The sequence below is a fragment of the Podarcis erhardii genome, assembly GCF_964252035.2.
Source record: "Podarcis erhardii genome assembly, chromosome: 4".
In the NCBI taxonomy this organism is placed as follows: Eukaryota; Metazoa; Chordata; class Lepidosauria; order Squamata; family Lacertidae; genus Podarcis; species Podarcis erhardii.
This window is the reverse complement of record NC_138508.1, coordinates 76,889,375-76,915,215: the sequence shown is the minus strand read 5'-3', so window position 1 is coordinate 76,915,215 and position 25,841 is coordinate 76,889,375. Positions and strand designations below refer to the sequence as shown.

At 43.8% G+C, this 25,841-nt stretch overlaps 2 protein-coding genes across 5 annotated transcripts in view; one reads left to right on the top strand and one right to left on the bottom strand.

The window, feature by feature from the left end:
- Nucleotides 1-5,823, bottom strand: part of NMS (neuromedin S) — a 20,399-nt gene extending 14,576 nt beyond the window's left edge. The window contains exon 1 of one of the 2 annotated variants that reach the window (XM_081857910.1): nt 5,708-5,823. The gene's annotated coding sequence lies outside the window, so the exon portion shown is untranslated. The remainder of the gene's footprint in view (nt 1-5,707) is intronic. The other variant, XM_081857911.1, reaches the window with a different exon arrangement.
- Nucleotides 5,821-25,841, top strand: CHST10 (carbohydrate sulfotransferase 10). Of its 3 annotated transcripts, none has more exons than XM_081857901.1 (6): nt 5,821-6,046; nt 13,568-13,708; nt 16,486-16,583; nt 18,109-18,343; nt 19,539-19,644; nt 21,132-25,841. In XM_081857901.1, the coding sequence occupies exons 2-6, from the start codon at nt 13,609-13,611 to the stop codon at nt 21,667-21,669; spliced, it is 1,077 nt and encodes a 358-aa protein (XP_081714027.1). In that variant the 5' UTR covers nt 5,821-6,046; nt 13,568-13,608; the 3' UTR covers nt 21,670-25,841. The 3 variants fall into 3 exon arrangements, with proteins under 3 accessions (XP_081714027.1, XP_081714028.1, XP_081714029.1); XM_081857902.1 differs by lacking the exon at nt 5,821-6,046 and adding an exon at nt 6,102-6,574; XM_081857903.1 differs by lacking the exon at nt 5,821-6,046 and adding an exon at nt 6,622-6,965.

The following is a 25,841-nucleotide window of genomic DNA, read 5'->3' as shown; positions in this document are numbered from 1 at the left end:
AAGCCTGCTCCTTCAGAGGGAGTACAACCTCATCCAGAACAGGCTGTGCTCCCAATCCTAGATGGTCCATTGATGATCAGAGTCTCTGATTGTCTGACTCAAGTCTCAGCTTGTTGGCCCAAGTGGTGTGGTGGTTAAAGAACTGGAGTTCTATTGAGAAGACTTAGGCTCAAGTCTCTGCTCATCAGGTTAACCTTTTTCATAGACCAGTTGTAAAGATAAAATTGCAGGGAGCCAAGCACCTTGGAAGAAGAGTGGACAAAAATGTAATGAAAGAAATTCTATGGGTCACATGATATATCTTTTTAGATTTATACCTAAGGGTGCCGTCCTATCTCACCTGTAAGGCCTAGGAGCATAGTAGAAACTGTACATAGGGTCAGGTTGTTCAATTTTATCTGTGTAGACTTAAGAAATGTAAAGTGGAAGTGAAGTGAGCTCAGCCCATGCCACTAGAACCCTTGTCCATCTCAAGTGATCAGGGCATGGTGTAAGCCATAATGTACACTGTGACATAGTGCCCTTTGCTGACCCCTCTCTGCCCCATTGCTCTGCCCCCCTTTTCCACTGACATGAACAGAGGCTCCAGCCACCTAGCAAGAGATTTCATTCCTCACTGGGATATGGATGTTCAACAGATATATGATGCAGCGGTCCCTACCAGCTGCTTGTCGCAGAGCAAATAAACATTGGAAAACCTATGCATTATAAAGGTGGAATTATCTGAGACTGGTTGTGGCTCCCTGTTTTGAGTGAGCAAGCCTAGGTTTGTACTGTGTAAAATGCTTCCAAGAAAGGATATGCTGGAGTTACTATCAGTAATGTCATGGTTACATTTGCTTTGCCATACATGCAGGACGCGGGTGGCGCTGTGGTCTAAACCACAGAGCCTAGGGCTTGCCAATCAGAAGGTCGGCGGTTCGAATCCCTGCGACGGGGTGAGCACCCGTTGCTCAGTCACTGCTCCTGCCAACCTAGCAGTTCGAAAGCACGCAAAAGTGCAAGTAGATAAATACCTTCTCCAGCGGGAAGGTAAACGGCGTTTCCGTGCGCTGCTCTGGTTCACAGGAAGCAGCTTAGTCATGCTGGCCACATGACCTGGAAGCTCTCTCAGGCAGTAAAGCGAGATGAGCACCGCAACCCCAGAGTTGTTCGCAACTGGACCTAATGGTCAGGGGTCCCTTTACCCTTTACCTTTACATGAAGCAGCAACCATCATGTTGCTTCAGACATCTTGTAAAAATTTATCTTTTCCCCCAGGCTTTCACTGACTCAAAATATTTGACCTTGTTTGATATGTTGAATTTATTTGTTTATATATGCTTATATTACTCTTAAAAACTTGGCTTTAGGTTGTATTTTTGTTTTAATGATACGTGTGTGTGTGTGTGAGAGAGAGAGAGAGAGACACTACTGTACTTAGATACATTTAAAATATTAAGTGGTTTACAAATGCTTGTAAATAAGTGACTAAATTTCCTATCATTTATATTATGTCAATTCATATACTCTAATTAAACCTTACTGCCTAGGCAAAAATGTGCTGAGAAAATGTGCATTGGGTTGTATAAAAGCAGCAACCAGAAGAATTGCCTGAAAATAGCCTGCCTTGGTAATAAAGTTTTCAATTCCAGGCTAGCAGCAAGGCACTGAGCAGAAGCAGAGGCTAGTTATTACTTGGAACAGTGGGAAATAGATAGGCTGACAGATGAAGATGGCAAGAAATTGGCCACAGTGTCCTTGAACGTATCCAATTTATTGCTGGAGATTTAATCCAGTGGAACATGATTCAGAACACAGGTTTTCCATGAGAGTTTGGCTTCATTTATTATTATTATTTAATTTATATCCTATCCTATGCTTCCTTCCAAAGGAGCCTGTGCGGCAAGCATTCAAATGATAAAACAATTAAAATATCTACAAGCTATTTGAGATGCAGATGCAGACTTGGAATGCTTATTTTCAATATTGCACTTCAAAATGGAAAGTGTAGAAAAAGGAAATGTGGGTTGTCTGGGTTTTCGCTTGCTTGTTTTAACTTGTAACTGAGCTTTTGATGTGCCCTGGGCTAGTACTTCAGTGATTGCGTTCGATTTCTTTTGCAATGGGTTGCTAGATCTACACTTGTACTCAGCCGAATTCTCCTTGCACAAAAGAGAAGGAAGGAAGGTGATTTTTACTGATTTTCCCCCCTCCTCTCTGGCTTCAGCACTCTGTGCCCCCTACAGATCTGCCAGGGAGAACTGGGAGACCCTCCAAAGCAGCCCAGTGGCAAGGGGCAATCAGCAAAAATCACCTCCCTTCCATCCATCCAGTAGGGAGTGTCTGTTGGATCTTGGGGCCTTCTGTCAACAGAAGATTATCTTCCATTCCTCTAAGTTAATCAAGTCTGATCTGGGCTAAGGAAAGCAAATAGGTTTAAATCAATGTTTCTAGTACAATTAATTTACCTTGGCCAGATCTTTCACTGGATACTTATCAGTTTGTTGTACTAGTTTGGAATCAACAGAACGTCAGAGCTGGGATTTCTGACATTAACCAAACGGAAAATATGCAACATACACATAAACAAGTTCAGTAAATATGCAAACATACACATGATGCAAGTTCTGTGTAAGGTCCACCTATGGGTGAACCTGAGTATTGCCTAGTTACAAAAAACGACCCTGTGCAGAAATTCCACACAGTAACAAAAGGCATATATGTCCTGATTTAGGATTCAAGAAATTTGCTTAATTAATTGCATTAACAAGTAAACACTAAAGTGTATGGCTAGATAATCTTTCAGGAACCACTAACAACCATAAAGCGATACTACCAAAGAGTGGTGGTGATAGTGAGAAAAACTGTCACAAATTGTTCTTTGTCTTCCGTCTTCCATCTAGGCCAGTGGCCAAACCTTCCAGCTAGGAAGATTTGAAGAGGCCGGGAACTTCCACTTGACTGCATATAGAGAGCTAAAATAATATGTGCATGCATGCAGAGAACCTAATGCAATTGCACAGATGTTGGCATATCTCAGATGTCTGCTTTAGTAAAAAAAAATATGAAATTTTCTGTCTGTTAAACAATTACGTTTATCCCAACTTACAATGAAGCAAAATGAGAATAGGTGGAGGCTGTCAGCCTTTCAGACCACACACCAGACTCCCACAGGCCATGACTGACAGTTCAAGGGCTTAGCTTCTAGTACGGTATGTCTGCCCTTCTTGATCACAATCATGCAAACGTGTACCTCAGAAAAACACCAAAACAATAGCCCCAAATCAAGCAGGATTGCGTCCAATTTTGATTGCTTGGTATATCTGCCATTCAATAGAGCACTGGTGTGAATGTGGCCCTCCAGGTCTTGCTATCAGGCCCTCAGGCTCTCCCCAGGCCAAACCCCTCACTGGCACTGCTATGTACCCTCCTCATGTGCTTTTGCCTGGCTGGAGTGAAGCACTGGCAAAATGTCTCCATTACCTAAAGCAACAACAAGAAGAATAATGTGCACAAAGGGACAGAGACAGGCAGGGCATAGTGACATCCATTTTAATCCATCATGGCTGCTCTACCGCGTACATAAAACATAAAACAATTGCAGAGTGCAATGGATGTGTAGGCCTAGCAGGGCCCAGATTAACACACACCTAGCCATATCTACAAAGGGACGCGGGTGGCACTGTGGGTTAAACTACAGAGCCTAGGACTTGCTGATCAGAAGGTCGGAGGTTTGAATCCCCGCAATGGGGTGAGCTCCAATTGCTCGATGCCTGCTCCTGCCAACCTAGCAGTTCGAAAGCAACGCAGTGCAAGTAAATAAATAGGTACCGCTCCGGCGGGAAGGTAAACAGCGTTTCCGTGCGTTGCTCTGGTTTGCCAGAAGCAGCTTAGTCATGCTGGCCACATGACCCGGAAGCTGTATGCCGGCTCCCTCGGCCAATAAAGCGAGATGAGCGCCACAACCCCAGAGTCGGTCACAACTGGACCTAATGGTCAGGGGTCCTTTATCTTTAGCCATATCCACAGCTCTCCATGGACCCACTTGGATGAAAACAGGACTTAGAGGAGCATCTGAATTTGCTGTTTGGGGGCCTCCTCAGTGAGGCCCGCCCCAAATGTGAGGAACCCTACTCTGCTCCTGATGACTGACTGTTTTATCTGAGGCAGGGCTGTCTTAAGCATATCCAGTGCCATGGTACAAAGCTCCCTCCGGCGCCACCCCCACCCCCCGTCTCCCAGAGTTTTTTAGGGAGGACGGCACTGCTGGCGGGGCTGGAGGAGGCGGGCAGTAGCTGGAGGGCGGCTCCTCCAGCGGGGATGAGGCAGAGGCTGGACGCGGCACCTCCCGGCTCAGCTGGCCGCTTCGTGCCGTGGTGGCCATGGCAGACGGAGGCTCCAGGCGTGGCACTGCTTCGGTGTGGCATGGCGGAGGCAGGTGAGGGCGGTGAGCTGATGCCGGGAGGTGCCACATCCAGCCTCCACCTTTTCCCTGGCGCCCTCCAGAACTTGGCGGCCTGGTGCCCCGCACCACTAGCCTCTATGTGTAAGATGCCCCTGATCTGAGGACAGCTTTGCAGGGAGAAGACAAGGAGTCAGCAAAGGCAGAGAAGTTAGAGGAGTCTCTGAGGCAGAGCTTAGATTTGGGGCTGGACCACCTGGCAGGAGGACATGGCCCATTTGGAAAAGCTAAGGAGAACAAGGAAGGGATCTCTTTTTGATTGTGGGTGGCAGTGGCCTACCTCTTTGACTTGACCAGCCCCCTGATTCTAAGATGCTCCGTTCTCCCACAGGACCTAAGCCATTTCTTTGACATGGAAAATTGGTAGGAGAGACAGCAGGCAGACAGCAGCTTCCACTTGCTGTTGCCTGTGCTAGGAGGGTCTCTGAGCTAGCCATATGAACCTCAGCTTTATTTATTCATTTCTTTGGAATATTTACATTGCACTTCATAGCCCCAAGGGGCTCCCAAAATGCCCTCTCCCTTCCATCTCTGCCTAGTAGGCTGCAGGGCCCACTGAAGTCCTCTGGGGCAAGGGACTGGGGCCAAATAGATGGCACTCATTCAGCCCATAATGGAGGCAAAGCCCACAAGCAGGACATGAGTGCAAAAGCACTTTCTAGCTGTTGTTTCCGATCATCTTGTATTCAGAGGTAGACTGCTCCTAAGCACTGATGCTCTGCTATCACAACAGATCGCCTTAAGAACCTGGTTGCTGGATTAGGCCAGTGCCTCACCTGGTCTTGCTACCTAACCAAAAGTATTTCAGCACCTTAAAATACTTCTTGGGGGATGTACTTTTGCATACTAGAGTTTGCTGTTAGGTGTGGCACTTCGCAGGAGAAACGCACAAATGCCCCTGTATCTGTATTTGGTCTGCAGTAGGTCCTACATCCATTTACCTGGAAGTCTCATTGAACTTAATGGGACCTACTTTTGAGTAGCTATGCACTGGACTGCCGTGTGCCTATGCATAAGCATTCCTTACCCAAAGCTCACTTAATTATCCAGCTAATGCAATATATTTTCCACTTCTGCTAAAAACATTCCTTTTCAACCACGCTGTCCCTGAAGCCTTGACCACCTTTGTTGTTACTGCCGTTTTGACTGCTGAAACCTGAATAGACTTTAATCATTCTGAAGTTTCATATGAGATTCCCTTCTACCATTCACCGCGTACAGAAGATTGTTTCTTGCGCGGCTCACCATACGCGCAAGACTCGCATGCAATTGGCCTGTTCGCCGTGGCGGGCGAGGCTTCCTTTGCATCCTCCCTCGGCCGCCCCCTCGGGGGGGCTGAATCAGCGTCGAGCCCGGGAGGTGCTCTTCTTTCACCCCGGGCCCTCACGCCTCTCCCCACCTCCTTTCCCCCTTTCCCCCCGCCTCCTCTGTTGCCCGCCTGCTTAGGGAAGGCAGCGCAGCTTGCGCGCCGCGACGGCGCCACCTCCGAGGCGGCGCGCAAACATGGAGGAAGAGGCTGCGGAGGCTGCTGCCGGAGCAGCAGGACCGGGCAGCGGAAGCTGAGGAGAACACACGGTTCTACTGCTGTTTGCAGCTGCGGAGGCAATAATATATCTATATCTATATATCAAAGCGGGGAGCGGGGGGGGGGGCAGCAAGCAAAGGAGGCGATGCAGCTGCAGCCCGCGCTGCGCGTCTGCGTCGCCTGCTGAGGGGAGACGCTTTCCCCGGCTCGCGCTTCTGCTGCACCAGCAGGGCCTGGTGGCGGGTCTGTGGGAGGAGCGGAGCTGTAGGCGGGCAATGCATGAGAGGAACGCGGCGGCGGGTCGCTGAGCGACTCAGGCCCCCCCCCGGGGGGGGGGGAAAGCCGCCTTTCCCTTTGGGGAGGAGAAGAGGGTGGCGGTGGAGACGGCGCGCCCGGCCGGCCAGCCGCTTGCTTGCAGCAGTGGCCTCAGCTGGGCTGCAAACGGGTGAGCACCGGCTTTTGCAAGGAAGGACGCATCTTCCACCACGGGAGCCCCGGCCCTTGGCCCTCTTCCCCGGGAGGGAGCGAAGGACTCTGCCCCACCTCGAGAGGGGCTGGCTGTTTCGACGAGCAGCCCCGGGCCCTCCCCCACTCCTCCGGAGTAAGTACCTGGCTTTTCAAGCCGCGTTTGTTAACAGGGGGGCGGGTCTGTTTGTTTTCAACCCGGGTATGGGCAGCTGTCAGAGCGGTGGTCCATTGAGCTGTATAGGATTTCAGGAAGGGGACATTCCCAGGCTCCCAGTGCCCTCTGGAGACGCCACGGATTGAACCTTGCGAAGCATCGCTGAGCCACAGCCCCCTAGGTGTAGTGAGACCCTAGTCAGTGTTTTCACAAAATCCTCCACAAGAAAGGTACTTTTGATTAGGTGTCTTTAATCCATATATACGGTCTAAAATTGTGAGGTGGAAGATGTATTTTCCTGTATGTGCAGAAGGATTCCTCCCCCCTCCAACTTGGTTGACTGGGCAAGAGAACAGCGGGTGGATTCCTTGGATGTGAGGGGCGACGATTTCAGGAAAGAGATCTTGATGTCTTGGTGGAAGGTGCGCTGCATTTGCCTCCCCAGTTTGCTGCAGTAGTAAAAATAAATAAATAAAATAATTGATTGATTCAGGGAATTGTTAGGAAGGGGGTTGGAAATAAAACTGTTAGCGTCGTATTGTCATTTTCTCTAAATATGCCATGTTTAGCACAGCCACTGTGAGCAATTTTGTCAACCCGACTGAAAAGAGCAATGAGTACAGTGGTACCTCGGGTTACATACACTTCAGGTTACATACGCTTCAGGTTACATACGCTTCAGGTTACAGACTCCGCTAACCCAGAAATAGTACCTCGGGTTAAGAACTTTGCTTCAGGATGAGAACAGAAATCGTGCTCCGGTGGCAGCAGGAGGCCCCATTAGCTAAAGTGGTGCTTCAGGTTAAGAACAGTTTCAGGTTAAGAACGGACTTTCAGAACCAATTAAGTACTTAACCCAAGGTACCACTGTAGCTGAATCCAATAGAAAGGTCACATGGTTTTCCAGTGGGCATCCTGCCTCGTAAGTATGTTTAGGACTGTCATTTGAAAGGGTCAGCGGGCTAGAGGAGGGTTATCTTTCTTAAGGAGGCAAAACAAACGTTAAGGCATGAGTGGCATGTGCAGAGTATCTAGGTGGACATTTTCCTCTTCTACGGTTCTGGAACTTGGCGCCTCATCCAATGAAATGGACTGGCAGTCAGTTTAAAGCAGTTGAATGGAAGCATCTTGACATAATGCATGATAAGACACAGAAATTAATTGGATGCAGTGGTGAGCCATGTGCAGGTGCCAGACTGCTACCTTTCAGGAGCAGGTAACCCCTAGCATCAGTTGTACAAGTGATATCTGAACTGGCCTAAAGGCCCTTCACCTCCTGTTAAGAACTTTTGGCTAGGGAGTTTTTGAGCAGGATTTCATCTGATGAGATGGGGATTGTAGCTGTAAGGATCAAGGTTCTTTCAGCCATGTGCCCAAGCGCTTGACATGAACTCCTGGAGAAGGTAAAAGAACATACCTCTCAGTTGTTTTTCAGAAAGAAACCTAAAGGCCATTTGCTAATGCAGGCTTGGAGACGGTACAAACCTATGCACCTTTACTCAGAAGTAAGTCCCATTTACCGTTCAGTGGGGTTTACTCCCCAGATAAATGTGCACAGGACCATAGCTTTGGAAAAACTAAGACAAGGCTGCAGTACAATTTAATTATTTTATGACATTTGTTTACCCTTTGCTTGCATTTCACTTACAGAGAGGTAGAATATGACCATCTTGAACAAACAAATAGCATTTATGAGAGCTCAGAAATGTGATCTGCCTAGTTTTATACAGGTTGTTATCTTTATAGGTTTGCTTTTTTAATGTATAAAATGAAGAGATAGCAGCTGCTCTTAACCTTAGCTTATTCTCAGCCTGGGTCTCGAAGGTGAGCAACGAGTACCTGCCAGGGAAAGTGTTAGAATAGGTTTGAAACTGAAATTCACTATGTATAGGGAAGGAATTTTGGAGCAGAGAGGCCAGTTAAAAAATGAGGTTTGAGAGCTGGTTATCAGGGGCGCTAGGTCTGATGTTGATGAGAAGCAAACATCTGCCTGTGGTTTTTTGTTTGACTGCCACCTGCTTAAAAGGCAATCTGGAGTCCAGATGTAGCGATTACCATCTAAAATATTCGACCAAGTCATAGAAGAAAGATAAACTGGTGTCTGCTATCTATCAACAACCTTCCATGTTAAGGGACCTGTCAGTGCCAGGTGTTTGAGACAAATAAGAGCAGGAATGGGGAACCTATGAATATCCAGATGTTGGGCTACGGCTTCTATCATCCCTGACAATTGGTCATGCCTGGTGGGGCTGATGGAGGGCTTGGGAATGGTTTTTACCCTTGTGTGCTGCTTGTAATGGATACATCTCCCAATGAAATCAGTGGCAATTACTTCCGGGTAAGTGAGGTTAAGATTGCTGCCAAAGTGTGCAAAACTATAATGCTATAGGAGTAAGACCCAGTGCCCTGTAAACAAAGCAACCTCCTTGAATATATTAGGAAGATGTCAAACCACAGAGAGGTGAGCACTGAGGATTCAGTGGAATAGAGTGAAATAGCATTTTTTATTTGCAATAACTAGGATTTCTGAATGTTTTATTTACATGTTTGTGTATGTAGAAAGAACTTGCTGAGTTCACACTATGATCTCTTCACCATAGACCCACAACTTCAGTTCTCTACTTGGTCTAGAACTACAATTAATGGGAACACATTTAGTGGAGATTCATGCTCCATATCAATTTGTGCAAATTGCATTAAATTGGTATGCATCTTATACCAATTGTAGAATTGAAAAAAATGGACATATGGTGCAGATTTTATGCTGGGCGGGGGAAGCCTTAAACACCTACTTTTGCAGAATGCAGTAGTGCAGTTTTATAGCTACACTCTGTTTCCTTATTTACCGGTAACCTTGCCCATTTGTATGACTTGTTATTAGTTTTATGAGCATGATTATATTATAAAATGCAACTTGCAGTCTACAAGTGTAGCGTTCATAGATGCCATATAACTTCCTTACAATCTGACAATTGTTACAGTGTGCAAAGGGTAAAAACTCACATATATATGACTTTTTAAATTCATGTTCTTGGCTGCTACTGCCGTCTGCCACTCTCTCCCCCCCCCCTCCGATTGTTAAGAATTCAACTTCATTTTTGCCTTAGCTTATTCTCGGCTACAGAATCCCAAAACTAGGTTATCTGCTGCTGTTTTGTGAGATGGCCTTTGTATCTTGTGTTTTGAGTGGGTTGGGGATTCCCATTTTTATATTTCACTTAGTAATTAGGGAAGCAGTGGACTAGACAAGTGTCAGATTTCAACTTTTCATCTGAGGTTGATGCATCTAAATCCTTTAGGATCCCTTCATCATTTAATGAGTCAGGAGCAATCCACACTTATCTGTAGCAGCTGCTTTCTCAAAGTGTGATGCTGGGCTGCTTTGGGATTGTGAGTACTGGCAAAAAGACAGAGTTCTTCCTTGCACTAGCTTAGTTTGATGGGAAGGAACCATGAGCCATGCTTACTAAGGGTCAGACTGCTAAAAGGCCTTGTTGACATGTAACGCGGAGCCGGAGAGAACAGCCAAATGTGCAGATCCCTGGAATGAAAATCATGGCTTCTTCTTTCTTTCATCAGCCCTGCTGTTACTGTGCCACATAAAGCTAAGCCATGGTTTGTTTCAGCATTATGTGCAAACCCAGGCTCATGGTTTGTCTCATGCAAACCATGAGCAAGACTTTTCCCTCTTGTACACTCACAGCTGTTATTTATTAATTAAATTTATGTACTGCCCTTCATCCAAGGATCACAGGGCAGTTTACAGTATAAAAACACAAAAATGCCAAACAATACCCCACCCCAAACTATGTGGCTTCCATAAATTTGCCTATGAGGGAATTTGCCTCCTTTATAGGCTGAAAAAGTTACCCAACTTGGAGTTAGACCCAGAGTTTCTTCAGTGTGGTATAATGATTAGAGTTTTAAACTAAAACTTGGGGGACAGCAGTTCATGTCCCCACTCAGTTATGAAGCTCACTGGGTAACCTTGGGCCAATCACTTTCCCTGTCCGGCCTACCTCACAGAGTTGTTGTGAAGATGAAAAGGAAAGGAGAACCTAGGTGTATATGTGATATCATGGTGCCCAGCCAAGTGTATTTTTATAATTGCAGATGCTGAAAAGTTTAAGTGGGTCAAATATTTCTCTCCTTATGATTCCACAATCCTATAAGAATGAGCTCAGGGGAAAGAAAGCAGTCTGTCTCGCTGGACCCTGTTACTTTAAAGAAAATAGTGCATGAAGGGAGATGTGTAATCTAGGTCATGGTTTAATGTATTTTTTGAGACCCAGCAAATAAAAGCAATATGTTTGTTTCTGGGTTCCTTACTCTTGTCTGCATTCAGATCATCCTATTGAGCGTAGCAGGAAGTAAGAGTAAACTTGGCCAGAAATTTAATAAAAGACATCAGGATTCCTGTCTTAAACTAGCAAGAGTTGAAGGCAGCTCCATACGTCACACAGCTGATGCACGTGTGTACAGATTTTACACTGGTGTTTCTTCCAGTACACACTTGATATGTGGAGGGATATGTCTGTGTACATCTGGCTCTGGCCCAGAGTCACCAGATGTGCGTACTTGGGGTTTAAATATATGTGCATGCATGCATGCATATACGTATATTCTACAGTGCAGAACTCGTGTACCTGCAGCATGCTTTTAGAACTTCTTAAACGTGTTGAGTTGCGGCAGCACTGAGAACAATGAATTGCTTTGTAGGCTCAGTACAATTCCAAAGATTTTTATTTTTTAAAAAATTACATAAAATCCACTTTTTGTGGTGTAGATATATTTAGTAGAACTTCTGTGAATGGTTTGTTTTGTTAGAATTTTATGTATGCAGGGGACGCAATTGTTTGTTCTGTCTTAGACTGGCACCAATTTAAGACTGGCAAGAGCATTTCAGAAGCTTGAAAGAGAACTCGGGTCCAGACTTCTGTGATGCTGTCTTGTTCATGGCTTCCGCAAATGTGCTCAAGCGTGATTCTTAAAAGCTTGTACAAAAAGTGCTGTGGCATCTTGGAGAATAACTGGCTTATTGTGGCACGGCTGAACTTTCATAGGCTACTGCCCACTTCATCAGATGTTTAAGGCAGCTTTTACAGGCCTTTGCGTAGAAAGGGGAAAGACTTGCACAGCTGAATCAAATGTTACAAAAATATACAGTATTCACAACAAACAGGTTAATCTCCATCTTCGTTCCATTTGTCCTCTTAGTATTGCAGATTAGCACGGTTCCTCTACTAAACTTTTATTTTACACTGACAAATCTATCCATTCTGAACAAGGGTACATTCCTCTAAAAAGTCTGCAAGCTCATTAAAAAAAAAAACAACACACCACAGAGTATAGTCCATTTAATATTTACCCTATGTAATCTATTGAAATGATTTTGAGACTCGTTGCTTAATTGCTCCAAAATCCACAATTGTGCAGCCTTTATTGGGAGCAACCAAAATGTCAGAAATAGTGACAAGTCTTATATCGGGACAGCAAAAGCTTTATATACCCAGATACCCGTGTTGTCTTTGATTTGTGTGCACAATACAATTGTGCCAAACCATATTTGTCATATTTCCTTTGGTCCTCTAGACACCTTCATAACATGGGTTAACCTTCCCAGGTGGGCAATTTGCCACACCTGTCTGTACCTCCTGTTTAAAGAAATTCCTTCCATTGTTTCCCAGGCCGAGGCCATCTCTGCATGCGCAACCAGTGAAAAGTGGCTGATCCATTCTTTGCACTTTATACTGCATCAACTGAAGTCAATAATGTTAACTGGGGTAACTTGGTAATAGCTTTCAGGCTCGCCTTAGTTTCTGGAAACAATAGGGAACAAACCTTGTGGGTTTCTTGGCTTGTGGTTTGCTGCTTGTGGTGAGGCGTGGCATTGAGCAGTGGGGAATCCTGAGCAGTGCGCAGCAGCATGCTATTGGTTCATGTGAAACTATAGTTAAACATTTAACTATGGTTTAATGATGTGCAGACTGGGCTATTGTCTTTTACAGTTCCATCCGTTTCTGCATAGTTTTCTTGTTATTTTAATGCATGGGTGGCTAACATTTTTCAGCCCTACGGCCACATTGACAGCTACCCCTCTGAGGACCGTACGCCAACAACGGATGTGGACCATGCATGTACGCGCACATGCATGCACGCTCACTACACATGTGCATTGCCCACATGCGGCACACACAGAGTCACCGCACATACACTGTCGAACAATGTGCAAGCAAGCATTTAAATATAACACTCTTGCACACAGGCACACACACAATTACAGTCAGCATTCCCACTCCAGCAGTGGGATGTCTCGAAATGCTGCCTTTTGCTTTGCACAGATAATTTGCTGATGGTACATAGAAAAAGACCCTTCTGGCTGCTCTTTAGAAATCCTTGCTCAATGGCAGCTGGAGGAATCTCTTTATCTCCTGATTTGGTAGATAACGTGCTCTCTCTGCTCTTCAGAGATCTCCATCTACAGAACAGACAAAGAGTTTTAGCGTTGGATCAGAAGATAAAGCTGCTCGGGGCCGGCAGGCCACTTCCTATAGCTTGGAGGTCTGGATCTGCCAGCCACCTCTCTTAATGTCAATATTTCACCTTTAGTGTGTATGTATTTGTACCGGAATTAGCATGTGGGAGGCAATCTCTTTTTGAAGATAGCTGTGTAAAATAATGAATTCTAGTAATTCTATAGCTGAGGGTAGTTCAAGGGCTGTACTGTTAATCCTCTTACTGGAGTAGACTGCAATGGAAGGAGATGCTTCTTTAGTTATAGAAGAGGCTATTTCTCAGAAAATAAAAAAGTACCTGTGAAAATTGATACTTTCATGCTTGCTTGTTTATGATGCATTTTATATGTTTTATTTCTTCCTGTTTTATAGCTGCTTTGGATCTGTTACAGATAGACAGGCAGCATAGAAACTCATAAGAACATTTTATTTTTCATTTTTGTTTTGTTTTGGAAAAGCAGCAGGAACCAACGGACGTTATATGGATCATATCTGAAACATCATGCACCGCCAGTGGCTGCTGTTAGCTGCATGCTTTTGGGTTGTATTCATGTTCATGGTTGCTAGCAAGTTCATCACACTGACCTTCAAAAATCCTGATGGTAAGTTCACATATATTTTTCTTTTTACTGATGCACATTCTGGAACAAAAAAAACACCTGGCAGTGTTAACGTCCAGAGAATTATTTCTATATGCTGCTGCTTGTCTTTACTACAAACATTGCAGAATACTGTACTACAATGCACAGTATAAATAATTAGAAAATGAAAATGCTTTTCCTTTAATAACGTGCTTTCCCACTTATAAATCACATGTTGGAAAAATTACCTGAATTACGCTTGTTGAAGATGCATATTTTCCCATGACTTGCTTTCCTTAAGGTAAACGAATCAAATATGCTGTGCAGCAATTGAGGTTTGTGCAGCTTAGAAAAAGTTGAAAGAAATAATACAAATCTCCCGAATTTGCTTTCCTTTCCCCCTGCCTGCTTTTCTTCATTGTGTTTGTTGATTTTAGAAAAAGTAACAGCTTGTCTACATGAAAGATAGGTATAAAGCAGTATACATCTTCAATGCAACTGTATTATCTGCAAAAAGAAAGAACTTGTCTAGCTGGCAACCAATATATACCTTTAGAAATTGCCATATCTAAAAAGTTGTCATTTGGCAAGTTGCTACAGAATGAACACTTCGACTCTTCCTTGCTCCCATTTGCTAACACTGGGCCATGTGATCTTGGGTTGAAGGTTCCAGGTGGTAAGAAGTGGACCCCTTTTTTCTGAAATAATAAAAATAAAAAAATAAATAATTTTATGCCACCCATCTGACTGGGTTTCCCCGGCCACTCTGGGTAGCTTCCAATAAATTAAAACACAGTAAGACATGAAACAACACATGTGATAATGAGAGTTAGATGCAAAAGATTTTGTGTGCAACATGAAAATTTATATGGAAAAGTACAAATAGTTTTCTCTACTACGTACAGCATTTACATGTTAATCTCAAGTAGTGATTTAAATGCTTGCTTTTCAAGGGCATGTTTGTAAGGTATTTTTTGTGCTTTATCCCAAATTGGCCCTGTATTGCTACTTATTGATTTCTGTCCTTGGCTGCTTAGTTGAAAAATAACGGCTAGTCTTTTGCTTATCTTAAGTAGCCCAGATGGTATTAAACTGTTGATGAGTTTAAATCCATTTGATGGCACTGTCTTGTTGTTCTCTCTCTCTCTCTCTGATAAGGTCTTTAGAGAGACTAGGCAGAAGTCTTCCACTGGCAGGGGACATAGTGCTTTTTGTGTGTGGATATGTCATGGTGGCAATTTCTGCATTTTCCCACAATAAGCCATTTAGTGGTGATCAAATTGATAAAGGAAGTATTATGTACTGCAGTCAAATTTTAGTTGGCTGAAAGAAGAAGATTAGTGCCAGCAAACTATTAGACTCCTTGCATGACTTCAGTCGTCTTCACTTAAGACAGAATTATTGTTGAAGGGAGCTACACATTTTCCATACACTCAACACACAGTGTTCACTTCCATTCAGTTTTTAAGGTAGTTAGTGAAAAGTGACATACAAATGCAAACTGAGACCTGCGGGCATACAAATTTAATAAATAATAATAATAACCTACAATGCATTTGTTTCAACACGGTCTTACTCTGAAGTTCTGCTGTTTCCACAAACTTTCTTTTTCCTCCTGGTTTTAATGCATCTCTGTGGGGGTTTTTTGCCTGTTTTGGCTGTAAGTTACGTTGGGTGGACTTGGGCAAGATAAAGCGACGAACAAATAATAAAAATAAATAAATCTGCAGCAGAAGTTCCTAGTCATCTATCTATCTATCTATCTATCTATCTATCTATCTATCTATCTATCTATACACACACATATATATATACACATACACACAAGGAAATAAAGCTAAAATAATTTAATTCTATCAAATATGACTCAAGGCAAAATTGCATATTATACAGTAAAGGTGGAAGTAGCCATTTCCTTCTGAATATTCATGGTGATGAATACACAGATTCATGCAATGACTTCATACATGATGGTTGTATGGCATGTGAAGTATTAACCTTTACCCTAAGTAGATTCATGAACAGGGTTCTCAGACCATAGCTGGGCTTGGTAGTCAGCTATTTTTCCTTCTAGACATGGAATATGCCAAAAGTGTTTTAGAGTGCCTCTCTTATTGAGCAAGTGCAGCTGCCCACCCTCAAAGCATGTGATAAATGATACCAGAAATTGGTAATGCAGTGGTACCTCAAGTTACATACGCTTCAGGTTACACACTCCGCTAACCCAGAAATAGTACTTCAGGTTAAGAACTTTGCTTCAGGATAAGAACAGAAATCGGGCTCCAGGGGCAGCAGGGGGCCCCATTAGCTAAAGTGGTGCTTCAGGTTAAGAACAGTTTCAGGTTAAGAACGGACCTCCGGAACGAATTAAGTACTTAACCCGAGGTACCACTCAGGGACGCGGACTTATAAAAAATATTGGGGGGGCCCGGGAAAGCTCATGAATAATAAATAAGCTCATGAATATGCAAATAAAGTGGCGCCGCCTCCTCGTGAGCGAATAGGGGAGCGTGCTGCGCCTATTAATCAGCTCCAAAGGAAATTGGGTGGAGCTTTTGCTCGGGAGGGAGGGCAGGAGGCATGCAGCCCGCGCCTCCCTGTGCATTTTGGGCTGGGGGAGGGGCGGCGATGGCGCTCTGCTGGAGGGGCGCCGGAGATTATTGGGGGGGCGGAGCCCCCCCAAACGAATTTTTGAGGGGGCTCGGGCCCCCTCAAGCCCCATGGAGTCGGCGCCTATGGTACCACTGTAATATATATATATGCCTTACTTTCTATTATTCTGTTTTCTTCTTACCTAGTGTATGGTGTCAAGCAAGAGCCGTTAACATTGACAGCTATAACTAAAGTAGAGAAAATTCAAGTGATGAAAGCGAAAAGGTTTCCTGGAGAGATTCAGGTATGTGCTGCTAACCCAGAGTAAAAGTTGTATTCTGCCCAAATAAGCTTGGTTGGTAGGAAGGAAAAGATAGGACCTCTCTTGAGGCATTTGTAGAATTCCCCTCAGAGATGCTAGACTTACCCCATCCCAGAGGGATATGAGCTGAACAATACAATACACACATGCACAAACATCCTATATTTTTAATCGTTCTTAATATGGAATTGAAAGCCATCACCACAACTTGTTGTAGTGAATTCTGTATATCAGTTACACGTTGTCTGAAAAATAACTTTGTATTTTCTGTGCCAGGTATATGACTTACTTTATTTTATTTTAATTCAATCCCAATATCCTCCTTGTCTATATGATACTGCAGAGAAGCTATAAGGTATACAGCTTTTCAGCACAACTTGTAGCAGCTTGTTTGCTGGATTCTAAAACCCAAACAGCTTTATCTTACAAAGGATTAATCATTAGGCCTGTTCCAACCGTTCTCTTTATTCCGGTAGGAATATTTAGGGCAGAATATGTCCTAAATATTCTTAATTTCCTCCCGCATCCACAGAATGGAAATTTAGGAGCCCAATGTAACCTTAGGCAAGTATACACTAACTATTAGAATTCTGAAATCCATTGTGCAATTATATTGTGGAAATAATGTGCATAAATTCAAGGAAGACGAGAAGGTGGGATAATTTTTCTATTGTGTTCCAGTTGTGTTCCAGTGCTTAGTGCGTCATAATTTCAGCATGGGAGAAGGGGGTGGGAAAAGGCTTTTCCCCCACTGCAGTATGTATATAGCCTGGCAACCAACACATGGAAAGGTATTGATTTGTTCTTCTGATGAAGGCAAACTGGAAAGTGTGCTATGTACTTAGTGCTTAGTGGAAATCCTGTACTTAGGGCCAAGACTGAGTTTTCACAAAGGCTTGCATAATCACAGTCACTCAGAAAATGAGCAACTTCAGCTGTGCAAATTCTGTCACACACACAGACCCAGTAGAAGCGTAAAGGTAAAGGGACCCCTGACCATTAGGTCCAGTCGTGACCGACTCTGGGGTTGCGGCGCTCATCTCGCTTTATTGGCCGAGGGAGCCGGCATACAGCTTCTGGGTCATGTGGCCAGCATGACTAAGCCACTTCTGGTGACCCAGAGCAGTGCACAGAAACGCTGTTTACCTTCCCACCGGAGCAGTACCTATTTATCTACTTGCACTTTGACATGTTTTCAAACTGCTAGGTTGGCAGGAGCAGGGACCGAGCAACGGGAGCTCACCCCGTCGCAGGGATTCGAACCGCCGACCTTCTGATCAGCAAGTCCCAGGCTCTGTGGCTTAACCCACAGTGCCACCTGTGTCCCTTAGTAGAAGCATAGGATGCCACAAATGGGTGTTCTGCATGAGACCAGTCCAGAGTAATTGTGCTGTATATGTCTAATTTCATGTTCCTTTAAAATGTGAACTGGAAAATAAAATTCTTCCTTGTGCTCTCCTTTCCCCCTCCCCTCCCCCTCCCTCCTCTTCTCCTATTTTATACCAAGACAATAGGTAGAGGTCTATCTGAAGACATTATACATCAACCTTTGGTCCATATGGAAAGGCTTGAGCTACTCAGGAATGTGTGCCAAGATGCATCACTGAAAAACCTCACTCACACTACTGTTTCAAAATTTGTTTTGGATCGGATATTTGTATGTGACAAGCACAAGATCCTCTTCTGTCAAACTCCAAAAGTTGGCAATACTCAGTGGAAGAAAGTCTTGATTGTTTTAAATGGTATCTGTTTACTTCTTAAAGCTTCTGACATGTGTGCTTGGTTGGCTAGAGAGAAAAAATTAACTAGCATAGTATAAAAATAGGTTGTTTCTGTCCACTGATTTATTTATTTTTTATTCCAGCATTTCACTCCCTCTTCTTTTATATTCTGTTTTTTAAACACGTCATTCAAAAATAAAAATCCTGAAGTCTTCCGATACTTACCTTTGCACCACCTGCATAACCTGTACCAAAACCATGGCAATATGGTTGGTGCACTGCTATGGTTATTGGGAGCTAATTGCAACCTGAGCTTTAAAATTAAATCTACTGCTGTGCCCAGTACAGCTTAAGCAAGAGAACTGAACTATTCCAAACATAAGATACCATGCCCCCAAAGTTTTAACTAAAGTTTACTGCAATGTCAAATTAGCATTTCACTTTGACTTCATTTTATGTCAAAAATCTATAGTCCATAGGCATTCCCAGCTTAGAATAAAGTTACATAGTTATAAAGCTAATACCGTACTTTTACGTGTATAAGACTAGGTTTTTTTACTCTAATGTTAAAAAATGGGGCTCGTCTTATACACAGGCAGTGTATTGTGGGGCTGGGTGACTGGTTGCAGCCGCAAGCTGCAGCTTGTCAGCAGCGATTTGGTGGGTGATTGTTTGCTGCAGCAAGGGCTGCCGTGGATTGGCTGTCGCTGTGGCAATTGGGCTTTCGATTGCCGGCTGCTGTAGACGAGCGGGCAGATGCTTGTGTGGTGCAGTGGTTAAGAGCAGTGGACACGTAATCTGGTGTCCACGCTCCTTCACATGCAGCTGCTGGGTGACCTTGGGCTAGTCACACTTCTCTGAAGTCTCTCAGCCCCACGCACCCCACAGAGTGTTTGTTGTGGGGGAGGAAGGGAAAGGAGATTGTGAGCCGCTTTGAGACTCCTTAGGGTAGTGATAAAGCGAGATATCAAATCCAAACTCCTCCTCTTCTTTTGCGACGTGATCTTTTATGAGCGTTTGCATTTGGGTTAGTGAATTTCTGCATTCCTCCCCCCACAAAAGCTCTACAACTCTGGGCATTCCTCCCCCATTTTCTTAAATTTGAGTCCCCCAAAATAGGGGGCGTCTTATACATGGAAAAGTACAGTAATTTTCTTTCTTTTTTTAAAAAGAAAGGTACCTTTCTAAAAACACGTACTAACTTACTTTTTCCCAGGAGCTTTTTCTTCCATTGAGGAGATCCCCGAGAACATTGTGCATGACCACGAGAAGAATGGTTTGCCACGCTTATCTTCCTTCAGTGACTCAGAAATTCAAGAGCGGTAGGTGATAAACTTTAGCTTAACTTGGTGTCTGAACCAAACAGCTGTCTTGTTTTGAAAAGCCACACTTAACCAAATTAAGTGGCGTGTATGAAAAATAAGCATGCTGAAAGGAAAGGTAACCCATGTTGACCTCTAAGGCAGAATCTTTGTTATGCTAACCAAAATGTCACATGATAGTGCACACGCTTTTGAGTGATCCAGAACATTATTAGGCTGTAAAGGTAAAGGGTAAAGGGACCCCTGACCATTAGGTCGAGTCGTGACCAACTCTGGGGTTGCGGCGCTCATCTTGCTTTATTGGCCGAGGGAGCCGGCATTTGTCCGCAGACAGCTTCCGGGTCATGTGGCCAGCATGACTAAGCCGCTTCTGGCGAACCAGAGCAGTATAATAATAATAATAATAATAATAATAATAATAATAATAATAATAATAAATTTTATTTATATCCCACCCTCCCCAGCCGAAGCCGGGCTCAGAGCGGCTAACATCAAATGTATAACACATTAACATAAAATCAGACAATCAATTAAAATACATCCTCAAATCAGATCAGGATCAGAATAAAATCCAATCAGATGGCAACCTGCAGATTAGGGTTGGGGACCTAAATGCTCACCAGGCCCAACTGTTTGTGCTGAACTTATATGGGCCTGTGAGAAGAATTGGGAGGCCACTTTCATGCAAGTTCTTATGAAAGGGGAGGGGGAATCAGACTGAACCCCGACCAAAGGCCTGGCAGAACAGCTCCGTCTTGCAGGCCCTGCGGAAAGATGTCAAGTCCCGCAGGGCCCTAGTCTCTTGTGACAGAGCGTTCCACCAGATTGGAGCCACAGCCGAAAAAGCCCTGGCTCTAGTTGAGGCCAGCCTAACCTCTCTGTGGCTTGGGACCTTCAGGATATTTTTATTTGAAAACACTACCGCTATGCTGTCACATTTGGGACATGGGTGGCACTGTGGTCTAAACAACTGAGCCTCTTGAGCTTGCCGATCGTAAGGTTTGCTGTTTGAATCCGTGCAATTGGGTGAGCTCCTGTTGCTTTGTCCCAGCTCCTGCCAACCTAGCAGTTCTAAAGAATATCAGTGCGAGTAGATAAATAGGTACCGCTGCGGCGGGAAGGTAAACGATGTTTCTGTGTGACCTGGCTTCCGTCACGGTGTCCTGTTGTACCAGAAACGGTTTAGTCATGCTGGCTACATGACCCGGAAAGCTGTCTGCAGAAAAATACCAGCTCCCTCGGCCTGAAAGCAGAGATGAGCACTGCACCCCATAGTCGAATTCAACTTAACCACCCAGGGGTCCTTTACCTTTATCTGCTGTTGCATTCACACATGCAAGTCACCATTTGCTGCTGCAGCCATCAAGTGAGGAACGTGCATGTGTGGACCATTGCTTATTTTATTTAGCTTTGTGAATTTCCGGCAGATAACAAATTCTTAAAATTGCCACGTACAACTTGTTTCCTCTTTTTCTTACCTATTTCAGGCTGAAATTATACTTCAAGTTCCTTATTGTAAGAGATCCGTTCGAGAGGCTTATTTCTGCATTCAAAGACAAGTTTGTCCGCAATCCTCGTTTTGAACCTTGGTATAGGCATGAAATTGCTCCCGGCATCATTCGAAAATATAGAAAGAATCGCACTGAGACCAGGGGGCTGCAGTTTGAGGACTTCGTGCGCTACTTGGGTGATCCAAATCATCGGTGGCTAGATATACAATTTGGAGACCGCATCATTCATTGGGTGACCTACGTGGAACTTTGTGCCCCCTGTGAAATAACATACAGTGTAATTGGACATCATGAAACCTTGGAAGAGGATGCACCATACATCTTGAAGGAAGCTGGAATAGACCATCTGGTGTCTTATCCTACTATTCCGCCGGGGATAACACTGTATAACAAAACTAAGGTGGAACGCTATTTCTCGGGAGTTAGCAAGAGAGACATCCGCCGCCTTTATGCCCGTTTTGAAGGAGATTTTAATCTTTTTGGCTACCCAGAGCCAGATTTCCTACTCAACTGACACCTAGGAGCTGTGGATGAATGAGTATAGTTGATTAAAGTGTACAAAATAATATTCTGCGTAACTGAGATGGTACTGTATCTTTTGTAGGTTTCAGAAACTTGTTCCTTATATCTGTTGGAAGATTTGCTATGTAGGAGCAATTAGGGATTGCAAATCGCTAGTTACTGAAAATAGCTTTTTAATACATGGCACTGCAATATGTTAAAAGCAAAACTTGTTAAGATAGAAAATGTCAAACGTTCCTCTTTCCCTTAACCAACAGAGGATGGACCAGTAATCTATAAATGAACTTGAAAGTGATTGCATTTATAAAGAACATTTAGAGAGGGAGGCAGCTTTCTCTAGAGTTCATGGGCTATGGACCTGAATATGAAACTTGGATGTCAACATGGGACCAAACATTGGAAAGCATTTTATAGATGAGGAAAAGCCTTCCAGATTCTGATGTCAATCTGAAGGTCTTTTTTCTTGGGTTCCTTTGCCATAGCCTTATGATAGCAGTGACTAACCATTCAAGTCAAACAGTCATGCATTTTTCACTGACAACCTTTGAGGTCATAGGAGATCAGAAATCTTCTGCAAGTGAAGCTACAGATCCTACTTGTTAAAAATGTGGGGAAATTAAAAACGTGATGTTTCTTGTATACGCTTGAGTGACTTGGGTACCATTACTGCTACCAAGCCTACATGTGTCCCTGACCACTTATTCAGTGTGAATACACAAGCAAGCACCTCAGATGTGAAATTATTCAACAACTTGAGCCAAAGTCACAGTGTGCCATGGAGACAGTGCCTTGCACTTTGGCCACAAAGGGGAAATAGCATTATGTAGATGCACAGAGTCCCTCTTTGGATGAAAGCAGAGGTTGCATTTGGATAGAGAGAACAGCAAGATCAAGGGAAACAGCAGAGAAGCTTCAGTGTTGAAGCATTAATAATTATCTGTTACAAAGCCAGGGGAAAGAGTAATTTCCTGTGATTCACAGTGAGTAGAGAGTTTGGGGTTCTAGATGGATGCCAAGGTTGTTGGGATAATTGACACCCTGGCTCTGAGATAACATGCAAGCAAGCAGGAAAAAGACTATGATGGGGGACCAAAGACGAAAGGCCTTTGTAGGGTGTGTTGAGTCCCAAGTGGTGCAGTACTCAAGCAAGCAATCTGGGTTCTTCTGGAACCTTCCCAAAATGGCTAAAGGGATATGACACCAGGCTTTAAGATCCTGAAGAAGATAACAAAAATTGAGGAGAGGCAAGGGAACAGGGTAGAGGAGGCAGGGAAGCCAGCAACCCATTGGAATCTGAACCAATTGAACTGTGTGTCCACTTGGGGACAAGAACTTAAAAGGTTCTGTTTCTTGTGGGTGCGGGCTTACCTGAATCAAATGGGAATATTGCAAATATGGCTGAAAGACGGATATGTTTCCAAAACAAGGTGTATTTGCATGAAATAAGAAGAAGCAGGATGCTTTTAAGTCTGTCCCTCCACTCCTCAGGGCAGTTAGGGGTAAACTTAGAGGTGTGTGTAAGATTGAATGCCAAGTTTGAAAGTACTGGTTGCAAAAATGCTAAACCAAGGCGATGGACCCCTGTCTTAAGAAATGCAGCATGGACAGTACTTCTTGGAATTGCACTTTAGTTCCCACCTTAGGGTAATGAACAGCCAAATTGAGCTGCATGCCTGCATTGGCTGTGTCCAGCAAGAATGAGGCATTTGTACCGGTAACTATTCTGGGCCCTTGTTTCCCATGGTAATGAGATGGAGCCTAAGTTGTTTTTAGGGAGGGGAGATAGTGTACACTTTGTACAATCATTTGTAGAGCAAAGCTGAAGGAGTCAAAAGTGAGGCTGAACACCTTGGTAAAAGATATCTAATGTGCATTTTCAGGGTTTGGTAAACATGTGCATTTTGCCATTCTTAATTTTATTTATTTTTAAATGGTGCTGCCTATCCTAATGATCACACAAGCCGTGAAACTTATAGAGTGCTGCCAAAGTAAATTGGATCAATATTCCGTTCAAACCAGGTATCGTCGCATCTCCTGGGACCAATTCTTAATCTTGGAAATACCCATGCATGCAATGGGGCAGTGGGACTCCCTTAAGATCTCCACTGCATGTGCAACGCTAACATAGTATTGTAAGACTTAATGTCCGATATTCATATCCTTACATTATAAAAAAAGGATGGTAAGACTCAGAAATGGATGTTGATGAACATGTGCATATTTCGTCACACTGAGTTATATACGCAGAGGGGCTGCCCAGGTGCACTGGCGGAGGGAGCGCACAGCCCCCGGCACCATCGAGGAGGGGGGTACCATTGCGGCCGCCCCCCTGGACACGCGCCACGCACACACCCCACCGTGCCGTGTGCCAAGCCCCCGCAAGCAGCAGGCCACGCCCCTGCGGGCGACTTCCCACGCCCCTGGGATGCGCACCAGCCACGCCCCCACCTGCTCTCCACCCCCGGTGCCAGAGCATGCAGCTTTGCCACTGCCCAGGTGCAAGCATGATATTTCCAGAACTGAATGTGTAAATTGACCCTTTCAGCAGGCAGATTTGTTGCATCAGAGGGGAGAACACAAATTCCTAATCTTTCCACAAAAGAGCCCTGTCTAGTTTTTTTATATACTTTAGGGTTTCTCCTCCCCCCCCCCCCCAATATGAATAACTGGCAAAATTCACCGGGAATATAAAGAGATGTTCTGTCTGTATAATATACATGTACTGAACAACAACAACAATACTTCTGATTTGTGCTTGTGTTGTCATTGTTCATAAGAGGCAACTTTTTCATTTTATTTTTAGGTTCACCAGCAATAATAATAATAAAAAACTCCTGTTGATCAGCTTTGCTCCACTGTGATGCCAGGAGAAAGGAATAGTTGCATTTTAGTTTTCAGTGGGTCAAAAGCTGATTTTGGTCAACACAATTTTGACACTTGACATAAATGTTGAAATCCTGCTATAGTAGTGTCTTAACTTTATTGGTCAGGAGTAGTCAGAATGGTGAGAAAATTGAGAAAAACCTCCACGTCTTCTCGTAAGACGTGTTTCGTAAACTTGAAGAAGAAAAAAATCAGTGCCAAAATTGCTGTTTCCCATATATTCTGTTGCCAGTGGGAATCTTTTAAAGACTTGAGAGCCATTCTATATATTGCACAACGATTGAGATGACAAGAGTTCTACACTATATACCACTTCAGACATTAGGTTGGGAATAGCTATATTTTTCTTTGCGCCCTTGTATAATAATAATAATACTCCCTGAAGGGAGCATGTTTGGAGCAGGGGATGGTTTAGTTTCACTTCTTCCTGGTGATAGTTTTCTATAGCTGATAGCTGGCTGGGTTTGATGGGAATTGGGAGTCAACAACATCTGGGGGCTGCCATGTTAATTCCCTCTGTTGTAATGTGTAGAATGGCTCCAGTTTATTGGAGGAGAATTAAGGGCTCTTTCTGATATGGAAATTTCTCCCATAGAGATCTCTCACCTGTGTAGGAAAACCATATGCACGTTTGTGTGCGCAGTGGGAATGTACATCTATATTGCCATGTTTGTATGTACATGCAGCTTTCCTACACAGAAGTAATATCCATGCCAGGAAATAATTGCATGTGAAGCTGCCCTTAGTTACCGTTGATAAGAGATATGTCCAAGATGGCAAAGCTTGAAGTGCTCTTGTCATTTTTTGGGGGGTGGGAGTGGGGTGGGGGGCACATTTACAAGATCTTCTGTATACAATAGGTCTTAACTGATGTTTAAAAGATGTAACAGCTCAGTTATTTTTATACGACGTGTTAGAAAATAAATTGCAATTCAGGACTAATGAGCTGATCAAGTTACCTTTCTGCTGAATTAAAATGTAACAATGTGAGAAATGTATAGCAAAATAAGGCCTTAAAGCTAATTCTAATAAAAAAAGGGAAGATGAAGTCTATTTTCCCTCATTCTCTCTGTGATCTGATTGCCCAGAATATTACTGGTGTGTCCTTGTGCAATCTTCGTATAGAATCTGGGTACACTGCAAATTCCGAGGTAAATATATTTTTTCCCCTTTTGCTGGTGCTTCTTTCTCTAATAAACTCCGTGTATCTTTTGATAGATTCCCATGTAGTGATAGGCTAAACTTGAGTAGATTCTGGTTTCATAAAGTAATTTTGGTGTC

Bases quoted from the DNA above. Each gene is read 5' to 3' on its own strand.
- CHST10 (XM_081857901.1), top strand. From the start codon at position 13,609: ATGCACCGCCAGTGGCTGCTGTTAGCTGCATGCTTTTGGGTTGTATTC. The intron at 13,709-16,485 runs GTAAGTTCACAT...CTTCTTACCTAG, and splicing joins GACCTTCAAAAATCCTGATG to TGTATGGTGTCAAGCAAGAG. The intron at 16,584-18,108 runs GTATGTGCTGCT...TTTTATACCAAG, and splicing joins GGTTTCCTGGAGAGATTCAG to ACAATAGGTAGAGGTCTATC.